The following is an 18,204-nucleotide window of genomic DNA, read 5'->3' on the forward strand; positions in this document are numbered from 1 at the left end:
AAGCCAGTGAGGGCAAACCTATAGCATGGATGGCATGTAGGGTGCTCTCTGTAGGCATGCATGTCCCCCTTCCCCTCCCTTCCCTGAGAGTTCATTACTGGAAAGGCAAAGGGACTTGGGCAGAGCTGCTCCCTTCCTCCTCTCCATTGTGCCCGACAACATTTTTTTCACATCACCCAGCTCTCTGCCCAGCAGCCCAATGAGAGCACTTACTCCCTCCCCTGTGTGGGCTAAGGCAAGGAGGGGGTGTGCCTGGCACAGGGAGTGGGGAAGGGCATGGCATATAGTCTCTAAAAGGTTCACTATCACTGTCCTAAACTAAACTTCATGTCTTCTAGCTCCTAGTATGGGTTCTTTTCACTGTATTTCCTTTTGCTTTTTAATAGTCCTTTAAATCTGTTGATTCTTCCTCCAATGTAGACTTGCCATGAAGTGGGAGAGAATAGCTTGGAAGATGGCCACAATTGGTGTTCCTTCTCACCTAGAAATAAGCTCTGGAAATAATCTCTCCCTCCCTGAGATTACCTAGCTTTCAAACACAATTTAAAAGGAGAGATTTGCTTCCTCCCTGCCCCACTGTGTGCCAGGGGATACAGAGTAAGGTCAAAGACAGTCCCTATCCTCAAGGAGTTCACATCAAAGGGGAGAGGAGGTGGACAACATACAAACAACTATGTCCATTAAGATATATACAAGATCAATTAAGGACAGCCAACAGAGGGAAGATAGTAGAACTGAAGGGATTAGGAAAGACTTCCCATAGAAGATGAGATTTAAGCTGACATTTCAAGACAGCCAGGAGGTGAAATAAGAAGAACATTCATTCCAGGCATTGGGGACAGCCAGTGAAAATCCTCTAAATTTGGACAGTCTTGTTCCAAGAACTATAAGGTGGCTGAGGTAAAAAAGACACTAAAAACTGGTGTGCTTTTTTATGATATTATGACTCTCACTGTCTGAGAGTCAGGACTGGTGTCCTGAGGAAGATCTTCAAATCATTTTCATCAGTAACTTGCCCTGATTAGTACAATGGAAAGACCAGCTTTCTGCCCATGGTGTAGCCATGTGATATCAGATAAGGATCTTCCCCTTTAGGAATCTCCATTTCTATATCTGTAAAATGGGATCACTAGTTCCTTCCCTGGCCTACTTCAGAGAGCTCTAATGATGATTGAATGAGATATGAGAATGCGCAATTTAAACCCTAAAACCACATGGAGGCTAATTTGTTTTTTTCATTCTCTTCCTCTCTGTTTTGATGGGTTCAGATAAAACCAGCCCTGGGACAAGTTGTTATCCTGCTATCATGTTGATATTACATGTAAGCCCAGGTGTTGTGAGCCGAGGGAAAAAAGCAGTTGGCCCCAGCCCTATAAATACCCCCAGGTGACAAGATAAGGGGGCTCAGATTGGAGCAGGGACTTGGGAAGGTGGGAGGTAAAGGGTGAAGGGTAGGCCTGAAACCTGTAGCCTGTTATCCTACTGAGAGAGCTAGAGAGCAATCACTATCCTTGCTAATAGAGCTGAGAGAGTATACTGATATTATCAATCAACATCCTCAAATAGCCTTCCCTAATCTCTGGCTTGCCTGTGGCCAAGTCAGGTCAGAGTTAGTGAGAGGGTGAAGAACCTCCAGTTTCTACCAAACCTAGCAATCTCCAGACCTTGATCAATAACCTAGATTATTAGCCTAATAATTAGCAATAGGGTTCCTAAATCCTCAATCCTATTCCCTTGTTTCCTAACCCCATTAATAGAGTCAATACAGTATTTACCATCAAGTACCTTTCCTGAGTGGTGATTATACCAAAGCCCTTGGGAAGGGGAGATCAATACGCAGTCAGATTATACCATTATCCAATAGCTAATCAATAGCCCTCATCAACAACTAATCCAACCTCAGGTTGGGACCTAGAGAGGTTAATTATCCACACAACCTCTCAGGGGTTCCCTGCCTGGGCAAACTGTTAGGAAAGGTAGCTGACAAGCTTATTCAACCAAGACTGTCGGGAAGAGAAGTATAGATTATACCAACAACAACTGCATAAAGCCTGTGAGAGGAGAGTGTGCTTTCTCCCTCACCAACTACAACCAGCTTAGGCCTGGGCATACAATCCCTCCTCCATCTATACCATCTATTTCTCAGTGATCCTCCATGCCATTATAACAGACCTCAACCTCCTTCCATATTTTCCTATACGGTAGGGCTCCCTTTCCTGAAATTTCACTTTCTTTGGCTTTAAAGTGTTAGAGGTCTGCCTGCAAGAGCAGCCTACCCCATTTAGGGGTTTTTCTTGGGGGTAAAGTGGAGAGAAACGGCAGGTGCAAGGAGAGGGAGCACATATATAGGAGAGTCAGCCAGGATTTGCTTTTAGCTGCATTTTTCAGCCATCTGTGGTAGATCTTGGAAGATATACCCCCTTGTAGACACATGGGATGGTCTATTTTTTAAACCCTTAACTTCCATCCTAGAATAAAGGTAGTATACTGGTTCCAAGGCAGAAGAGCAATAAGGAGTAGGCAATGGAGGTTAAGGGACTTATCCCAGGGTCACACAGCTAGGACATATCTGAGGTCAGATTTGAATCCAAGACCTCCCATCTCTAGAACTGATTCTCAATCAACTGATCAACCTAGCTCACCCTTCCCTACCCTTAGGTGATACAGTATATAGAGTACCAGCATTGGAATCAGGAACACCTGAGTTCAAATCCCACCTCAGACTAGATGGTTGACCATTAGTTTCCCCATCTTCAAAAGAGGGACAATACTATCTATCTCACAAGGTTGTTTTGAGAGCCCAGTGAAATGATGTATGTAAAGCACTTTGAGAACCTTAAGGCACTATGCAAATTCCAGCTGTTATTAATGGCTATTTACTACTCTCTGTAGTTTGTAGATTATAAGTCTTTGGTCTGGTGGAATCAATTAAAAGCCCAATTCTGAAATTGTTATGAATCATTGTTGTGTCTGGGCAGCTGCAGGCAACCGTTTTATCTGACTACAACATAGTTTGTTGGATTCTATAACTATTATTATGGTTATTAACATCTCCAGAATCCCCACTTTCTTCTTGGACTATGGCTTTTCACTATCATACAGCCTTCCCTTCCCATAGAAAAACATTGGCCTCTCAAGCTCTCCGCCCTATTGAGTGCTTAATGTAGATAAGGCCGAGTCTAGAATGAGGGGACCATTTGTTATCAGGCACCAGTACATCTGGCAGTCTGGCTTTACTTCAAATTTAATCCAGAGGTAACCTCCCTCCCTTCCTGCCTGCCTGCTTGAGAATGTGCAAGGCAAAAGGAGACAGTTTCAAAAACATGATGGTTGGGCAGGTCATCAGATGGTGTTGGCAGCCACTAAGAGCAAACTGATGCTTTTTAATTTTGTTTTTAAACCCTTTACCTTCTGTCTTAGTATCAGTTAGGAAACTGGGGTTAAGTGACTGGCCCAGGGTCACACAGCTAGAAAGTGTCTGAGGTCACATTTGAACCCAGGATCTCTTGTCTCCAGGCTTGGCTCTCAATCCACTGAGGCACTCAGCTGCCTCATCATAGAATCTTAAGATCATAGAGTCTCTGAGATAGAAATGACATCAGAGGGCTTCTAGTCCAACCAGTGTCCAAACAAGAATCCCCATTACAATATGCCCAATAAATGTTCACCCAGTCTCCATCTGAAGACCTTCAGTGGTAGATAGTTAATTCACTACCTCTTAAGGGGGATTGTCCCAGATTTGGACAACTGGACTCATCGGGAATGATCTTTATGTTGAACTGAAATCTCCCTGTCTGCAACTTCTACCTATTACCCTAAGAAAGTAAACTTCTTGAAATCAGGGACCTCTTAGCTCTGACATTCTGGGTGCCAAGGGTTCTTTCAGCTCTAATATTCTATGCTCTAGTTCCCTCCCAGTTCTGGCATTCTGTGTTCTAAGGTTTCTCCCAATTCTGACATTTGGGGTTCTAAGTGTCATTCCAGCTCTGATAGCCTGTGTTCTAAGATCCTTCCCAGCTCTGACATTCTCTGTTCTAAGGTCTCTCCCAGCTCTGACATTCTCTATTCTAAGTTCTCTCCCAGCTCTGACATTCTCTGTTCTAGAGGCTCTCCCAGCTCTGACATTATTTTCTAAGATCTCTTCCAAATCTGACATTCCCCCCCGCCCCCAGCACCTTTGGCCTGTGGGCTCTGGGGAACTCAGGATCCTCCCTCCTAAATAGTTATGAAGCATCAGTGGTAACTAAGGACTTAATTGTGGTCCTTCCCAGATGTATGTGCATCACAGGGCTTGTGCCCCTATTGGTCAATGCTCATCCAAAAAGAATGGCTTGGCCACATTAACTGTAGGGAGTGAGATATTTTTTTATGCAGGATTTTACCAACTACATTAAAGCCCAGAATGGAGGCCACCCACAGCCTTCCCCTTACCCAGAGCGGTAAACAGATTGGAAGCCACAGCTCTCTTTTCCTTCTCCTTAGCCGTATTCGACTCTGACTCTGAGAGGTACCAGGCTGCAGCCACGCCAAAGTAGGCTCCAAATATATGGATTTGCATCAGGCTCTGGTGTTCATCCACCTGCAATTCAATCCAGGACATTCTTAGAGACCAGGCTGGTAAGTATCTGGCCTTTTTGGTCAATTGTTTTTGTTTTTTAAACACTTACTTTCCATCTTAAAATCAATACTGTGTATTGGTTCCAAGGCAGAAGAGAGGTAAGAGCTAGACAATGGGGGTTAAGTGACTTGTCCAGGGTCACACAGTCAGGAAGGATCTGAGACCATATTTGAAGCCAGGACCTCCCAGTTCCAGGAGTGGTGGTCCTGAGCCTCTTACTCTCACCTCAATTTCTTCCTCTCCTCCATTCCTATGGTGCCGCCCTTTTGACATAAGGAACTATTTCTCTCTTGGTTCATGGTTCTCTTATTTGAATTGTTGAACTGGGCTTTATGGATAAAGAGCAGCTGAAGAAATGCTATTAAGTATAAAGAATACCATCCTGGACATCAGAAGACCAGCATTCAAATTTCCAGCCTACTAACCAGCGGTATGAAACTGCCCCCTCTCCCTCTCTATTTCCCACTCTGTACAATTATTATGCTGGATGTTATGCTGGGGAGGGGAGGGTAAATTAGTCCCTCAATCAAGTGGGGTGAAGTGGAGAGTTAACTAACTAAAGGGAAATACATACAGATAACACATACTAAGCTGGGGAATAACTGGATAACAGATAGATGAACAAAACCAAGGAAACAGCTTTACTTCACTGTGGGTTCTTGTTGTCAATAAAGGTATCTGGGAAAGGAGAAGATACAAGGAAGGTCTGTATAACATGGTTTTATTAACAAAACTAGGACAAGGAGTGAAAGGAAGTAGGAGAAACTACCACTTATATCTAAAAGGAAACTGACAGGGAATTGAGGATTGGAGATGGCTAATCACTAAAACTATAGCAGACAGCCTAGGGCAAGAGCTGGCTGGTCAGGGTTAAGGGTATCTCTTGAAGGTGTCCTTTGGCTGTTATCTAGATGTCTCAGCTTGTCTCAGGAACAAAGGTTAACCAGCAAGATAATCCAATTGGGAGGGAGATGGGATTTTCTGTGTATGTCCACCAACACAGAAAAATCCTTTCTCAACCTGCACCTTCACAGTCTTGATAGAAGATCTTGTATTCAATATCCAAGGCACAGCTCTAAAGTCCTGAGATCCCAAACACCACACACAGGCTTACCAGACAATTGCTTACCCAGTTTGCAACTGCCAACAACTGCCAAATGCAGAGTCTCTGTGTGAAAGTGTCCTCTCTGCCAGGATTCCAAGTTTGGAATTTTCAAGTTCCTGCCAACTTGCCAGGCAAAGTCTGCTCTTTGCTACCTTAAGCTTAATCTATACTTTCTCTATAACACAATGGAGCTAGCAATCTCATTTTTACTCCCTCCCTGATAGAATTGTTAAGAGGAAAACATTTTGGAAACTGTCAAATTCCAGAAGAACACAAGCTAGTACAGGTGTGTGGCAGGCATTAGAACCCTAACCTTTGAGTCAGGGAGACTTTATTTTTAATCTTGTTTCAGATGTTTCTCATTCATGGGACCATGAGCATGTCTCAAATCATGCTGGACCTCAGTTTCTTTACCTGCAAAATGGGATGATGATAATAATAATTGAGGTCTCTACTCTTGGGACTATTGTGAACCCCAACTGATCAGGGACCTCAGTTATGATTACCTCATTTTACAGATAAAGGAAATGAAGTTGGTAGGATTCTGACATGCCTGTAATCACACAGATTAGAAATAATTTAAGTATTTGCAAACCATAAAGTGCTAACAATGTTAATAACAGACTTTATATCTTTCACCTGTATGGACCTCCCCCAAAAGAAATCAAAGAGTAGCATGTGGCGTGACTAACCTCAGAATCCATCTCTTTTCTTTTCTTCTTTTTTTTTTGGTTTTGCATAGCTCTTTTCTACTTTTCTGCAGCACGGTAAAACAGGGTAGAATTAAGCTTAGTGTTGGGAGACCTGAGTTCAAATCCCATCTCTGACACAGACCATGTGTCCATAGAAAAATCTCTTAATCTCTCTGAGCCCACTTCCTCACCTATAAAATGATAGTAAGACTTACAGCACTTGCCTCACAGGGGTGTTTTGTTTTGAGGTCAATATGAAAGTGCTTCATAAGCTTTAAAACATTATATAATTATTATTTTAATCCTTTTCCTATCTTTTTATCTATGTCTTTTTCTTCATCCTTGTTCAGTTGTTTCAGTTATGTCTGATTCTTCATGATCCAATATGGGGTTTTCTTTGCAGAGATACTGGAATGGTTTGCCATTTTCTTTTCCAGCTCATTTTACAGACAAGGAAACTGAGGTCAACAGGGTTAAGTGACTTTTCTAGGGTCATACATCTAGTAAGTGTTAAGGCTGGCTTTGAACTCACAAAGATGACACTTCCTGACTCCATGGGTCTGGCATGCCATCCCTGTACTAGTCTATATATCTGTTCCCCTTCAAGGAGAGTCCCTCTTAATTATTTCTTCCTCTTCCCTTCCTAGTCCCCCTTTCTCTGCTTCTTCAATCCTTTCTCCCTCAGTTTTTAGTTCTGCCATTTGACTTCCCATGCTGTAGAAATAAAACATAGGTAATTTTTTCATTTACTAAAGCCAGTTACCTTGCTCATTTTCAATTTCAAAATTGGGTTAATGAAACCTTTTAAATTTCATAGAATGTCAGAATTTGAAGTGATCTTAAAAGATAGAAAATTAGAGCTAATAGGAACCCTAGGACATCAAATACTACAACAGAAAGCATTAGAGCTAGAAAGAACCCTAGAACATCAGATACTAGAAACATAGAATATTGAACAATGAAAATGGAGAAAATCAGATGAACTCTATTCTGTAACTGATTTCACTTTGTGTCGGTACCAATATTTTGTGCAATGACCTAATTTGCATTTCATTTGTCTCTAAGTCTAAAAGTTCAACTTTCCTGTAAATCACTCTTTGTCTCTGAGTTAAGTTTAGATGTTCAATTTTCCTGCTAATCACTGTTCTCTTCTTGGGTCAAGGAAATGTATTATCCTTGAAGGATGCAGGTGGATGCCAGGGAACCTAGTCTGTTATCTCTGCAACATTGGCAGTCCTTCAAGAAAGTCTGGTCTGTTCTCACTGTGACACTAACTAGACATGCAGGTGGACACCATCAATAAGCCTTCCATAGTGAAAAGATGCTTGCTCAGTATTCCCAATTCCTAGCCAATCTTATTGCTTCCTATGCCTATGATGCTCTAGATTCTGTAATCAATCACATTGCTTTCCCCATCTAGGATGCTGCCTTCTAGCTTTTGGAAGCCTCTCCTTTCAATTCTAAAAATGATCCATCTACTCTCCTAGGTAAGGACCTAGATAACTGCTAGCCTCACCAAGAAATTGAATGTGCTCAGAACTTTGTGCCCCAGTTTACCTTAATTTTAATCACAACAATAAAAACTTAGAAGATAGAATGCTAGAACAGAAAGTGTTGGTGTTGGGAGGAACCTCAGAACAAAATGTTAGAAACAGAGTATCAGAGCTGGACATAAACTAGGACATAGAATACTGGAACAGAATGTGTTAGTGCTGGAAGGAACCTTAGAACGCAAAGTGTTCAGGCTAGAAGGAAACTTAGAAAGATTTCAAAACATAGAATGTTGGAACTTAGCCCAAGGACCTTATTATACAGATGAGGAAACTAAGATTCCAAGAAAAGGAAGTGACTGATCCAAGAACATATGAGTTAGTGACAGATTAGAATCTAGGTCTGCCAAATGGGTGTTTTTTTCTACTATACCAAAATGATTCGTATGATAGATGAGAATGAAGGTATTGGAAATCATTCAGCTCTATGTATAAATAAATTCCCCTAATAGATCAGCAAGTTAGCCAATAGAGAAAGCCTGGTACCCTATAAAGAATGTTGTGAAAGATGCTAGGTTCTGCTGCAGAATGTGACCTTCTTGAAGGAAGGGACTGTTTCGTTCTTGTCTTTGTATTATCTCCAATACCTAGCACAGTGCCTAGAACATGATTGGCATTTTAAAAAAGTTTGTTTAAACTAAGCTGAATAATACCAATTCTGTAACTAACTTGGTCAAATTGCTTGATAATAATTATTTAGCTGATATTTAGTATGTCATTTTAAGGTTTACAAAGTACTTTATCATTTCATTTGAGACTCATACCAACCCCATAAAGTAAATATTCCAGAGGAATTATTATCCTTATTTTACAGATGAGGAAACTGATGCTCAGAGAGGTCCAGTGACTCGTCTCTGGTCACACACAAAGGAAGTTTAGGAAGCAGGATCTAAAAACGGGGGGCTCCACTGACTTCCAGGTTCAGTGCTTTCTCCACTGTGCCACACTACTTCTTTTCTCTTCTTGGGGCCTCCATTTCCTCATCTTTAAAATTAGAGAGGAAATCCTTAAAGTACTTTTTAGCTCCCACTCTCTGGGATTCAGTGCCATACCTTAAGGAGTTCTTGCATGAGCTTCTTGGTTCCTTGGAATGCTGTTACTTCCAGCAAGGTCATTACTATCAGTTGGACCAAGTTGATTTTCCCTAGGGTGGCCCCTGACGAGATGAGGACAGTCATAGTACTCATGGTACCCTTTATGATTCTGAGGAAAAGAAAGAGTAAGGATTGAGTTGGAGCCAAAGGTCAGATGGGAAGACAAACCATGAGACAAAGGACGCCCCATCTCAGCTCCGCCGCCCTCATTCCTAGCCACTATGGAGTAGTCTGTTCTTCTACAGTCACCTACACTCACCCATCTGTTGCTTTGAAAATGTTCCGAATTTCAGGGGTTCCCAACCTTTTTTACGGTCCCCATGCTCCTTGGCTTTTCAGCAACTTTCCCATGGTAGGTAGCTAGATGGGGAATTGGATAAATCGCCATGTCTTGAGTCAAGAACACTTATCTTCAAGGTAGCCAGGGGGCTCAGTGGGTTGAGAGCCAGGCCTGGATTTAGAAGGCCCTGGATTCAAATTTAGCCTCAGACACTTCCTAACTGTGTGACCCTGGGCAAGTCACTTAACCCCCACTGCCTAGCCCTTTCTGCTTTTCTGTTTTAGAACTAATACTTGACAATTCTAGTCAAGTCATTTAACCCTATTTGCCTCAGCTTCCTCATTTGTAAAATAAGCTGGAGAAGGAAATGGCAAACCACTCCAGCATCTTTGCTATATGACTCAGGGCAAGTCACTTCACCCTGTTTGTCTCAGTTTCCTCATCTGTCAAATGAGCTAGGGAAGGACATGGCAAACTACTCCAGTATCACTGCCCAAGAAAACCCCACAATGGGGGCAGCTGGGTGGCTCAGTGGATTGAGAGTCAGGCCCAGAGATGGGAGGTTCTGGGTTCAAATGTGACTTCAGATACTTCCTAGCTGTGTGACCCTGGGTAAGTCACTTGACCCCCATTGCCTAGCCTTTACCACTCTTCTGCCTTAGAATCTAAGACAGAAGGTAAGGGTTTAAAAAACAAAACAAAATAAAACCCACAAGGAGTTGCAAAGAGTCAGACATAACTGTACAAGCAAACTTTCCCAAAATCTATTTATTATGAAAGGAGATAACTCTTAGAATTTATGACATGTATGCACATAAGAAATCAGTTAAGACCATTAATTTTTCTTCGATAATGTTTTAACTTCATTAACTGAATCTAATTTCAGAGGGTCATTTTTTGCCCCTTGATTTTTCCTTTAGAATATTTTTCCATGATTACATCAGAGTTTGTTTGTTTGTTCTTTAAAGTATTTTGATAATAGAATATAGCTATTTGCCAAATAGCTTCCCTTGATAACCTTCTGTTATCCCATAGGCATGGGAAGCCCAGCTGCCATGGGATAAAGGATTTGCAGCCAGTACAAAACTTTAAGTTAAGTTTCATCCAACTATCATAACTGCTTGCATTTATATATCTTTTTAAGGTTTGCAAAGCAGTTTAAATACATCATTTCATTTGATTCTCACAGTATTCCTGTGGGGTAAGTGTTGTTATTATCATCCCTAAATTACATATTAGAAAACTGAGCCAGACAGAGGCTAAGTGACTTGCCTAGGGTCACAGAGCTAGTAATTAATAAAAATAAATGAATAAAATAAAAATAAAAATAATGAGGATTCAAACTCAGATCCTCCTGAATTCAAGTCTAACCTTCTATCCATCATGGGATTCACAAACCCTACTTATGAGCTCTAGAAATGACACTCAACGAGGCTAGGATGGTACTGAGTATTGGGGCAGTTCTGGATCAGAAGAACACAAGAAGTGTTTGATGGTGGCTGAGCTGAGCCTGAACCTCCCAGTCCCACCCGACCGTGCCAGGGGCACGAGCGAGCATCCCCGGCGGGCCCAGAGCAGGTACCTGTGAATGTTGATGGCAAACCTCCATCTGGATAAATAGAAGAGGAAGCCATCCAGGATGACGGCCCACTGCACCCCAAGGGCCAGGGTGAAGAGGTTGAAGGCCACACTGCTCCACGTGTATCTCCACAAGGAGGCCTTGAGGAAGGCCAAGCCCAGCACCAGCATGACATTGATATCCTGGAAGGCTGCTCGGTGTTGGAGGGGGAAGATAGACAAGGGAGAGGAAGGAGGTCCAATGGAGGGAATCTACCTGGTTCATCCTTTCTCACCTGCCCCCTCCTCGATCCCTCCCTCATACCCAGAGACACGCTCATCTAAGTCAGAGGTGCCAAACCACTGCCCCAACCCTGGAGGCCCAACTGAACCAGATCAAAATGTCACTGGAAAGGGTCCGATTAATCAATTAATTAGATTGAAGAATTTTAAAAATTAATTAAAATAAAATAAATATATCTAAAATATATAAAAATGTTTATATATTATTTTTATAAAATATAAATATATAATTTCTATATAATAAATGTATAAGTTCTAGATAATAAACATATAAATACATATATAAGTTCTATATAAGTTCTAGATAATAAACATAAATGCATATAGAATTTCTATATAAGTTCTAGATAATAAACATATGACTACATATTTAAGTTCTATATGATAAACATTTAAATATGTAATTTCTATATAATAAACATAAATACACATATAATTTCTATATAATAAATATATGTTCTAGATAAACATATAAGTACATATAGAATTTCTATATAAGTTCTAGATAATAAACATATGACTACATATGTAAGTTCTATATGATACACATTTAAATATGTAATTTCTATATAATAAGCATATAAATACACATATAATTTCTATATAATAAATATATGTTCTAGATAAACATATAAATACATATATAATTTCTATATAAGTTCTAGATAATAAACATATGACTACATATATAAGTTCTATATGATAAGCATTTAAATATGAAATTTCTATATAATAAACATATAAATACACATATAATTTCTATATAATAAATATATGTTCTAGANAATGGGGGTCAAGTGACTTGCCCAGGGTCACACAGCTAGGAAATGTCTGAGGTCAGATTTGAACCTAGGACCTCCCATATCTAGGCCTGGCTCTCAATCCACTGAACTACCCAGCTGCCCCGTCTAGTTTTTATATTCCAAGACTCCTTCCAGCTCTGACATTCAATGTTCTAAGGTCCCTAATTAGAACTAATATTCCATATGCTATGGTTTTTATATATATATTTTAAATTACATATATTTTTAAATATATTTTATTATTATAGTATATTTTAAATACATTTAAAATATTACTTATATTTAAAATATATTTATATGATTATAAATATATCATATATTTATATTACATTAAATTATTTTATAGATTATAGCCATATTATATACTATAAATATATTATAATATATAAATACATTATATAAAACATACTTATAAATATGTTTATATTTATAACATATATAATAATATAAATAAGTTTAGATATTTGTAATATATTTGTATATTTGTATTATGTAATAATGTAAATATAAATGTATGTTTATTCTGAATAAACATAAATTTATATTTTTAGTTTAAATTTATTTAAATTAATTTTTAAATCCTCATCTTCTGTTTTAGAATTGATATTGTGTATTCATTCCAAAGCAGAAGAATGGTAAGAGCTAGGCAGTGGGGGTTAAGTGACTTGCCCAGGGTCACACATTGAGGAAGAGTCTGAGGTTACATTAGAACCCTGGACCTCCAGGGTGCAAAAATTGAAAGGGGGAAGAAATAAATCTGGAGAGGAACCTCTTCTTAGAGGTTCACGTAAATTCTGGTGAATAAGCAAGAGGTGGAGGAGTTCCAGGAGCAATTCTGGGGAGGACCATGAGGAAGGCGCCCTGGCTGGAGAAGAGCCTTATCGGCTTCCCCAGCTGTCCCTGCTCTCAGCTGTTTGGCCAATAAGGACGCCCCAGTGCCCTGCCGGACAGCACTGCAGACCCAGTCTGGTGCCGGGCCAGAATCAGGGATGGGGGATGGGGAGGGCAGGGGGGTACCGCCCGGGAGTGGGAGCCCCGTTGTGGAGGCCTCTGTGGTTTCCGAGAGCATCCGTCCTCTCTATGAAGCTGGGCGGGGAGTTTTTCCCTCCTCCAGCCGCCCCCCGTCCGTCTGGTGCCTTCTTCAGCCTCCCTTGTGGGCCCTCTGAGTCCTCTGGCCACCCCCCCACCCCCGGCTGCCTGGGTCCTCTTCATCTCCTGGCGGCCGCACAGGCTTCTGCTCTCTCCTGCTTTCTTTCTCTTAATTAAATTGGACCCAGTCCGGGTCTCCTCCTTCAGCGCTCTGCCCTACTTTCCCAGCAGATAGGCAGTTCCGCTGATAATGGGCTCCGCTCTAAGGTGTTCCTGAGTGATAATGGTCTGGAAGCAACAGCCCGCTGAACCAGAAGCAGCGCGGGCCGCCGCCGCAGACGCCGGGGTTCTTTTCCTAGTCCTGGGGCTTCGCTTGCTGAGTAACGCTTCCCGTCCTGCCTGTGCCTCAGCTTTATTATGAAGCATCCCGCCGGGGAGTGGATGGAGGAGTAGATCTGGACCAAGAAGACCTGGATTCAAATCCTACCTAAAACACTTTTGGATTCTGGACAAATTGATTAATTTCTGTGTTTTGGACCACTCGCTCAGATTATAAACTTCAGAGAAAGTGCCCACTGACACTGGGCAGAAGGAGTTTCCTCATCCAGAAGTTCCCTGCCTCAATCCCAATCAGGAATGGCATGCATTTAAATGAGATCTCCTGATGCCTAAATCCAAACAATAATGATATTTCTAGATTGGCAGGAGGTGGTAGAGGTGGGCAGAGCGCACTGGGGTCTGGGGTCAGACTCATCTCCCTGAGTTCAAATTCAGCCTTAGGCTTTTACTGCCTGTGTGACCCTGGGCAAGTCACTTCACCCTGTTGCCTCAGTTTCCTCTTCTGTAAAATGAGCTAAGAAGGGAAGGACCAATCATTTCAGTATCTTTGCTGTGTGACCCTGAGCAAGTCACTTCACCCTGTTTGCCTCGGTTTCCTCATCTGTAAAATGAGTTGGAGTAGGAAATGACAAACCACTCCAGTATCTTTGCCAAGAAAACCCCAAATGGAGTTATTAAGAAGTTATTATTATATAAAAGTTATTAAGGAAGGACTGACACGACTGAACAACAACAAAATATACCCAGAATGAAGCTTCCTACTTTGTACACAAGGACGGTTTTCCTCCTTGTTCTCCTTCTCTCCCAAATCTAATAGAGTAGTAATTCTTTCTGTGATGCCTAACTTCTCATCCCCTTCTCCCTCCCTCTTCCTTTTGTCCTTCCCAGATGGGAGTGGGAGAAGGGATTGGCTTCTCTAACTGGCTCGTCCACTGAGAGTGGAATAAAAATACTATACTGAGAATTCTGCAAAGCATGTGGTTTCCTTTCCCAGATCTGCCAATAACCAGGTTATTCTTGGGTTAGTCCCTTACCTCTCTGAGCTTTAATTTTCTCATGTATTAAACAGGTAATTGAAAAAAAGATGATCTCCAAAGGTCCTTTCCTGTCTAACATTCTGTGTTCTTACGTCCTTTCTAGCTCTGGCAATTTATGTTCTATTTTTTTTTTTTAAAACCCTTACCTTCCGTCTTGGAGTCAATACTGTGTATTGGCTCCAAGGCAGAAGAGTTGTAAGGGTAGGCAATGGGGGTCAAGTGACTTGCCCAGGGTCACACAGCTGGGAAGTATCTGAGACCAGATTTGAACCTAGGACCTCCTGTCTCCAGGCCTGGCTCTCATCCACTGAGCTACCCAGCTGCCCCCTGTTCTATTTTTAATGAAGGTCAAAGGTTCACAAATTTGTAGGTTTAAGAGACCTTAAAGGACATTTAGTTGATTCTCTACCTTCTAGCTCTTATGCCATCCTATGTTCTTTTTTTATTTTTTAACCCTTACCTTCCATCTTGAAGTCAATACTGTGTATTGGCTCCAAGGTAGAAGAGTGGTAAGGGTTGGCAATGGGGGGTCAAGTGACTTGCCCAGGGTCACCCAGCTGGGAAGTGTCTGAGGTCAGATTTGAACCCAGGACTCCTGTCTCCAGGCCTGGCTCTCAATCCACTGAGCTACCCAGCTGCCCCCTGTCATCCTGCGTTCTAAGTTCTCCCCAGGTCTGACTTTTTTTTGGCCCGAGTTCCTTTCTAGCTCTAATGTCTGATGTTTTAAAATCCCTTTTAGCTTATTTCATTCTTTGTTCTAAGGGCTTTTCATTCTGTGTCCTGAGGGCTCTTTTAATTCTGACATACTGTGTTCTAATTCTGTTTTCCCATGTTCTAAGGTCAATGTTAATTCTGACATTTTATGTTTTAACCTTCCATATTTTAACATTATGTGTTCCGGTGTTCTAGCTTCCAACATCTCTTCTACCTCTGACATTCTACGTTTTAAGACACTTTCTAGCTCTAATGTTGTGTTTCTAAGGTTGCTCTCAGACCCATATTTTAACCTTCTAAGTTATAAGGTTGTCTCCATTTTGGAAATTCCGCACCCAACATTTTATATTGTAAAATGCTATGTTCTAGCATTCTATGGTCTAAGGTCTTTTCCAACGGGGCATTCTATGTTCTAAGACATCTTCTATCTCTAATGCTGCGTTCTAGGGTCCTTCTCAGTCCTGACTTTCTGTATTTTCACCTTTTAAGTTTTAAGGTTGCCTCCCCCTTTGAAATTCTGGGTGCTAACATTTTATATTATAAAATTCTATCTTCTTTCTAATGCTGACATTCTGTGTTCTAAGCTCTTTTCCTCCTTTGACATTCTATATTCCAATATTCTATGGAACAAGGTCCCTTCCAGTGCCGACATTCTTTGTTCTGATGTTCTACATTCTAACATTCTGTGTTCTAAGCCAGCCCTCTTCCAATTCAAACATTCTGAGTTCAGATATGGTGGGTCCTAAAATCCCTTCCATCTCAAATATTCATCGGCTGCCCAGAAGCCCTAATTGTGCCTAGGCCTGTCACCCTCTGGGGCCAGGTGCCCTTTCCCTGGCACCCGGCCCAATCAGCAAAGCATACAGATTTTCTGTGAAACCAGTTCTTTCCCTCACACCACCTGCTGCAAACACTTTGCATGCCTGCAGCTGAGCCCTGGAAATGCTGGCTAATTAGGTCTCCCTCCCGGCTTCCCCATCCCTCATCCCTTCCAGCGTGACTGAGGTGGAGAATGGGCCCCGTCGCCAGCTCTGCAGCAATTCAATTAATATCACTTTTGTATAAACACTTAACCAAATCCAATCTTGTTTTTTCCTCCACGAAGAGCAGAGAATGGCTCCTTCGTTATCATAAGCAACAGATAAATATAGGAAGAAGACTGAAATGCATCTCAATAAAGAAAAGCGTAGCTATTTGTCTCCTTTACTTTGCTGCTCTTCCACTTGGAGGACTATTCCTTGCTGGGTAATAACTCTGCTTCAGAGAGCCTCAGCTGGAGAGGGGAAAGAACACCGGATTAAAAGTCAGAGAGCCCAGTCTGGCTTGCTGGCTCGGCTTTTTACTGACTGTGCAGCAATGGACACTTCACTCTCCATCTCTCTGAACCTTAGTTTACTTCTCTGTTAAATGGGAGTAAAGATACTCCACCTCCTTCCTAAGGTCGAGAGTGGGAGAATCAAATGAGATGCAGAAGTTGAAGAATTGAAGAAGCACCTTAAATCACTGCCCATCAGATAAACATGATGCGTCATTAATACCACGGTAGGGTTCCTGGGATTTCAAAGTTGAGATGGACATCAGAAGGTCATTGGGTCCAGCCAACCAAGCAGTGGGAGCTGCTTTGGCTCTGCAGTCTGAGCACTTATTTTCAAATCCTGCTATCTTTGATAGTGGGCAAGTCATTTCATTTTTCTCATTTAAGAAAGCCTAGTGGCAGCTTCCTAATGAATTGTCTTCTCACCCAGGAAAGATTTGTTCTTAAAAGAGGGAGAATAGAGTTATCACCATTGAGGCTGAGGGATGCAGAGCAAAACATCATGGAAGATGAGTAAGTTGAAAGGGCCCTTAGAACCCGGAATGTCAGAGCTGGGAGAGACCTTAGAACAGGGAATGTCAGAGCTGGGAGAGACCTTAGAACAGAGAATGTCAGAGCTGGGAGAGACCTTAGAACAGAGAATGTCAGAGCCGGGAGAGACCTTAGAACAGGGAATGTCAGAGCTGGGAGAGACCTTAGAACAGAGAATGTCAGAGCTGGGAGAGACCTGAGAACCCAGAATGTCAGAGCTGGGAGAGACCTTAGAACCCCGAATGTCAGAGCTAGAAGGGATCTTAGAACAGAGAATACCACAGCTGGGAGTCTCTTAGAACATGAAATGTCAGAGCTGAAGGGAACTTTAGAATAGAGGCTATCAGAGCTGGGAGGGCCCTTAGAACACACTTAGAACTAAGATTTAGGATACCTGCATCTAGTCCCATTTTTACTAATTCACTTTATACTCTGACAAATCAAGCTACTCCTTGGTTTGTAAAAATGAGAGATTTGAAGTAAGATTTGAAGGCTGAGGGATGAAGTAAATGACTCTCAAGGTTCCTTCTAGTTCCAACATTCTGTGATTCAAGTTCCTCTGCCAATCCTCTCAAGGTCTCTTCCAACTTTTAGAATCTACGTCATGGTCTATGACTGTTCAGATAAACTTTGGGGGAAGAAAGAAAGAAGAGAGACCTTTAAGCCCTTTAGACCTTTCAGAAGAAAACAGACATCCATCCATCTGGTGATGTTATGGGGCTGGAGATGGGGAAGCAGGCTGGGGAGGGAGTACCCAGGCTCTGGAGTAATCCAGGTTTGCCCACAAAAGCCAGTTGCATAGCTCACAGCACTTACCTGGATATGTCTTCAGAAGATCAGACTTCTTGGAAGGTATTTCATAAGTTGTAAAAAAGAAGAAAACCAGAATAAAAACTATTTCCAATATCACGGCCCATAAAGGCAGGGATATCCTGAAGGACTTTGGGTACTTTGAGCCCATTCTGCCCCCAGGTCGATCACTGGACAGACCTAAGGAACTTTTCTGAGGTATAACTCTTTCTTCTCCTCCTCTGCTTATCCTCACTTTTTCAAAAGGCAATAATTTTGTGGAGGAGATAAGGCTAGAGATCTGGTGAGGCCCTGAGCTCCTTTAGCTCTGTTATCTCAGGCCACCAATGAGTCTGTCTCCAATGAGTTAAGATGACAAACTAGAAAG

General features: G+C 41.7%; 1 protein-coding gene across 1 annotated transcript in view; it reads right to left on the minus strand.

Moving 5' to 3' along the window:
• LOC123243159 (RH-like protein) overlaps positions 1–17,988 on the minus strand; it is a 33,159-nt gene extending 15,171 nt beyond the window's left edge. Inside the window, exons 1-4 of the mRNA XM_044671346.1 lie at positions 17,844–17,988; positions 10,922–11,108; positions 9,018–9,168; positions 4,432–4,579 (exon numbers count right to left, since the gene is read on the minus strand). Coding sequence (XP_044527281.1) covers positions 4,432–4,579; positions 9,018–9,168; positions 10,922–11,108; positions 17,844–17,988 — 631 coding nt within the window. The remainder of the gene's footprint in view (positions 1–4,431; positions 4,580–9,017; positions 9,169–10,921; positions 11,109–17,843) is intronic.
• Positions 17,989–18,204: the final 216 nt, after the last annotated feature.

Source organism: Gracilinanus agilis, chromosome 3, assembly GCF_016433145.1.
Source record: "Gracilinanus agilis isolate LMUSP501 chromosome 3, AgileGrace, whole genome shotgun sequence".
In the NCBI taxonomy this organism is placed as follows: domain Eukaryota; kingdom Metazoa; phylum Chordata; class Mammalia; order Didelphimorphia; family Didelphidae; genus Gracilinanus; species Gracilinanus agilis.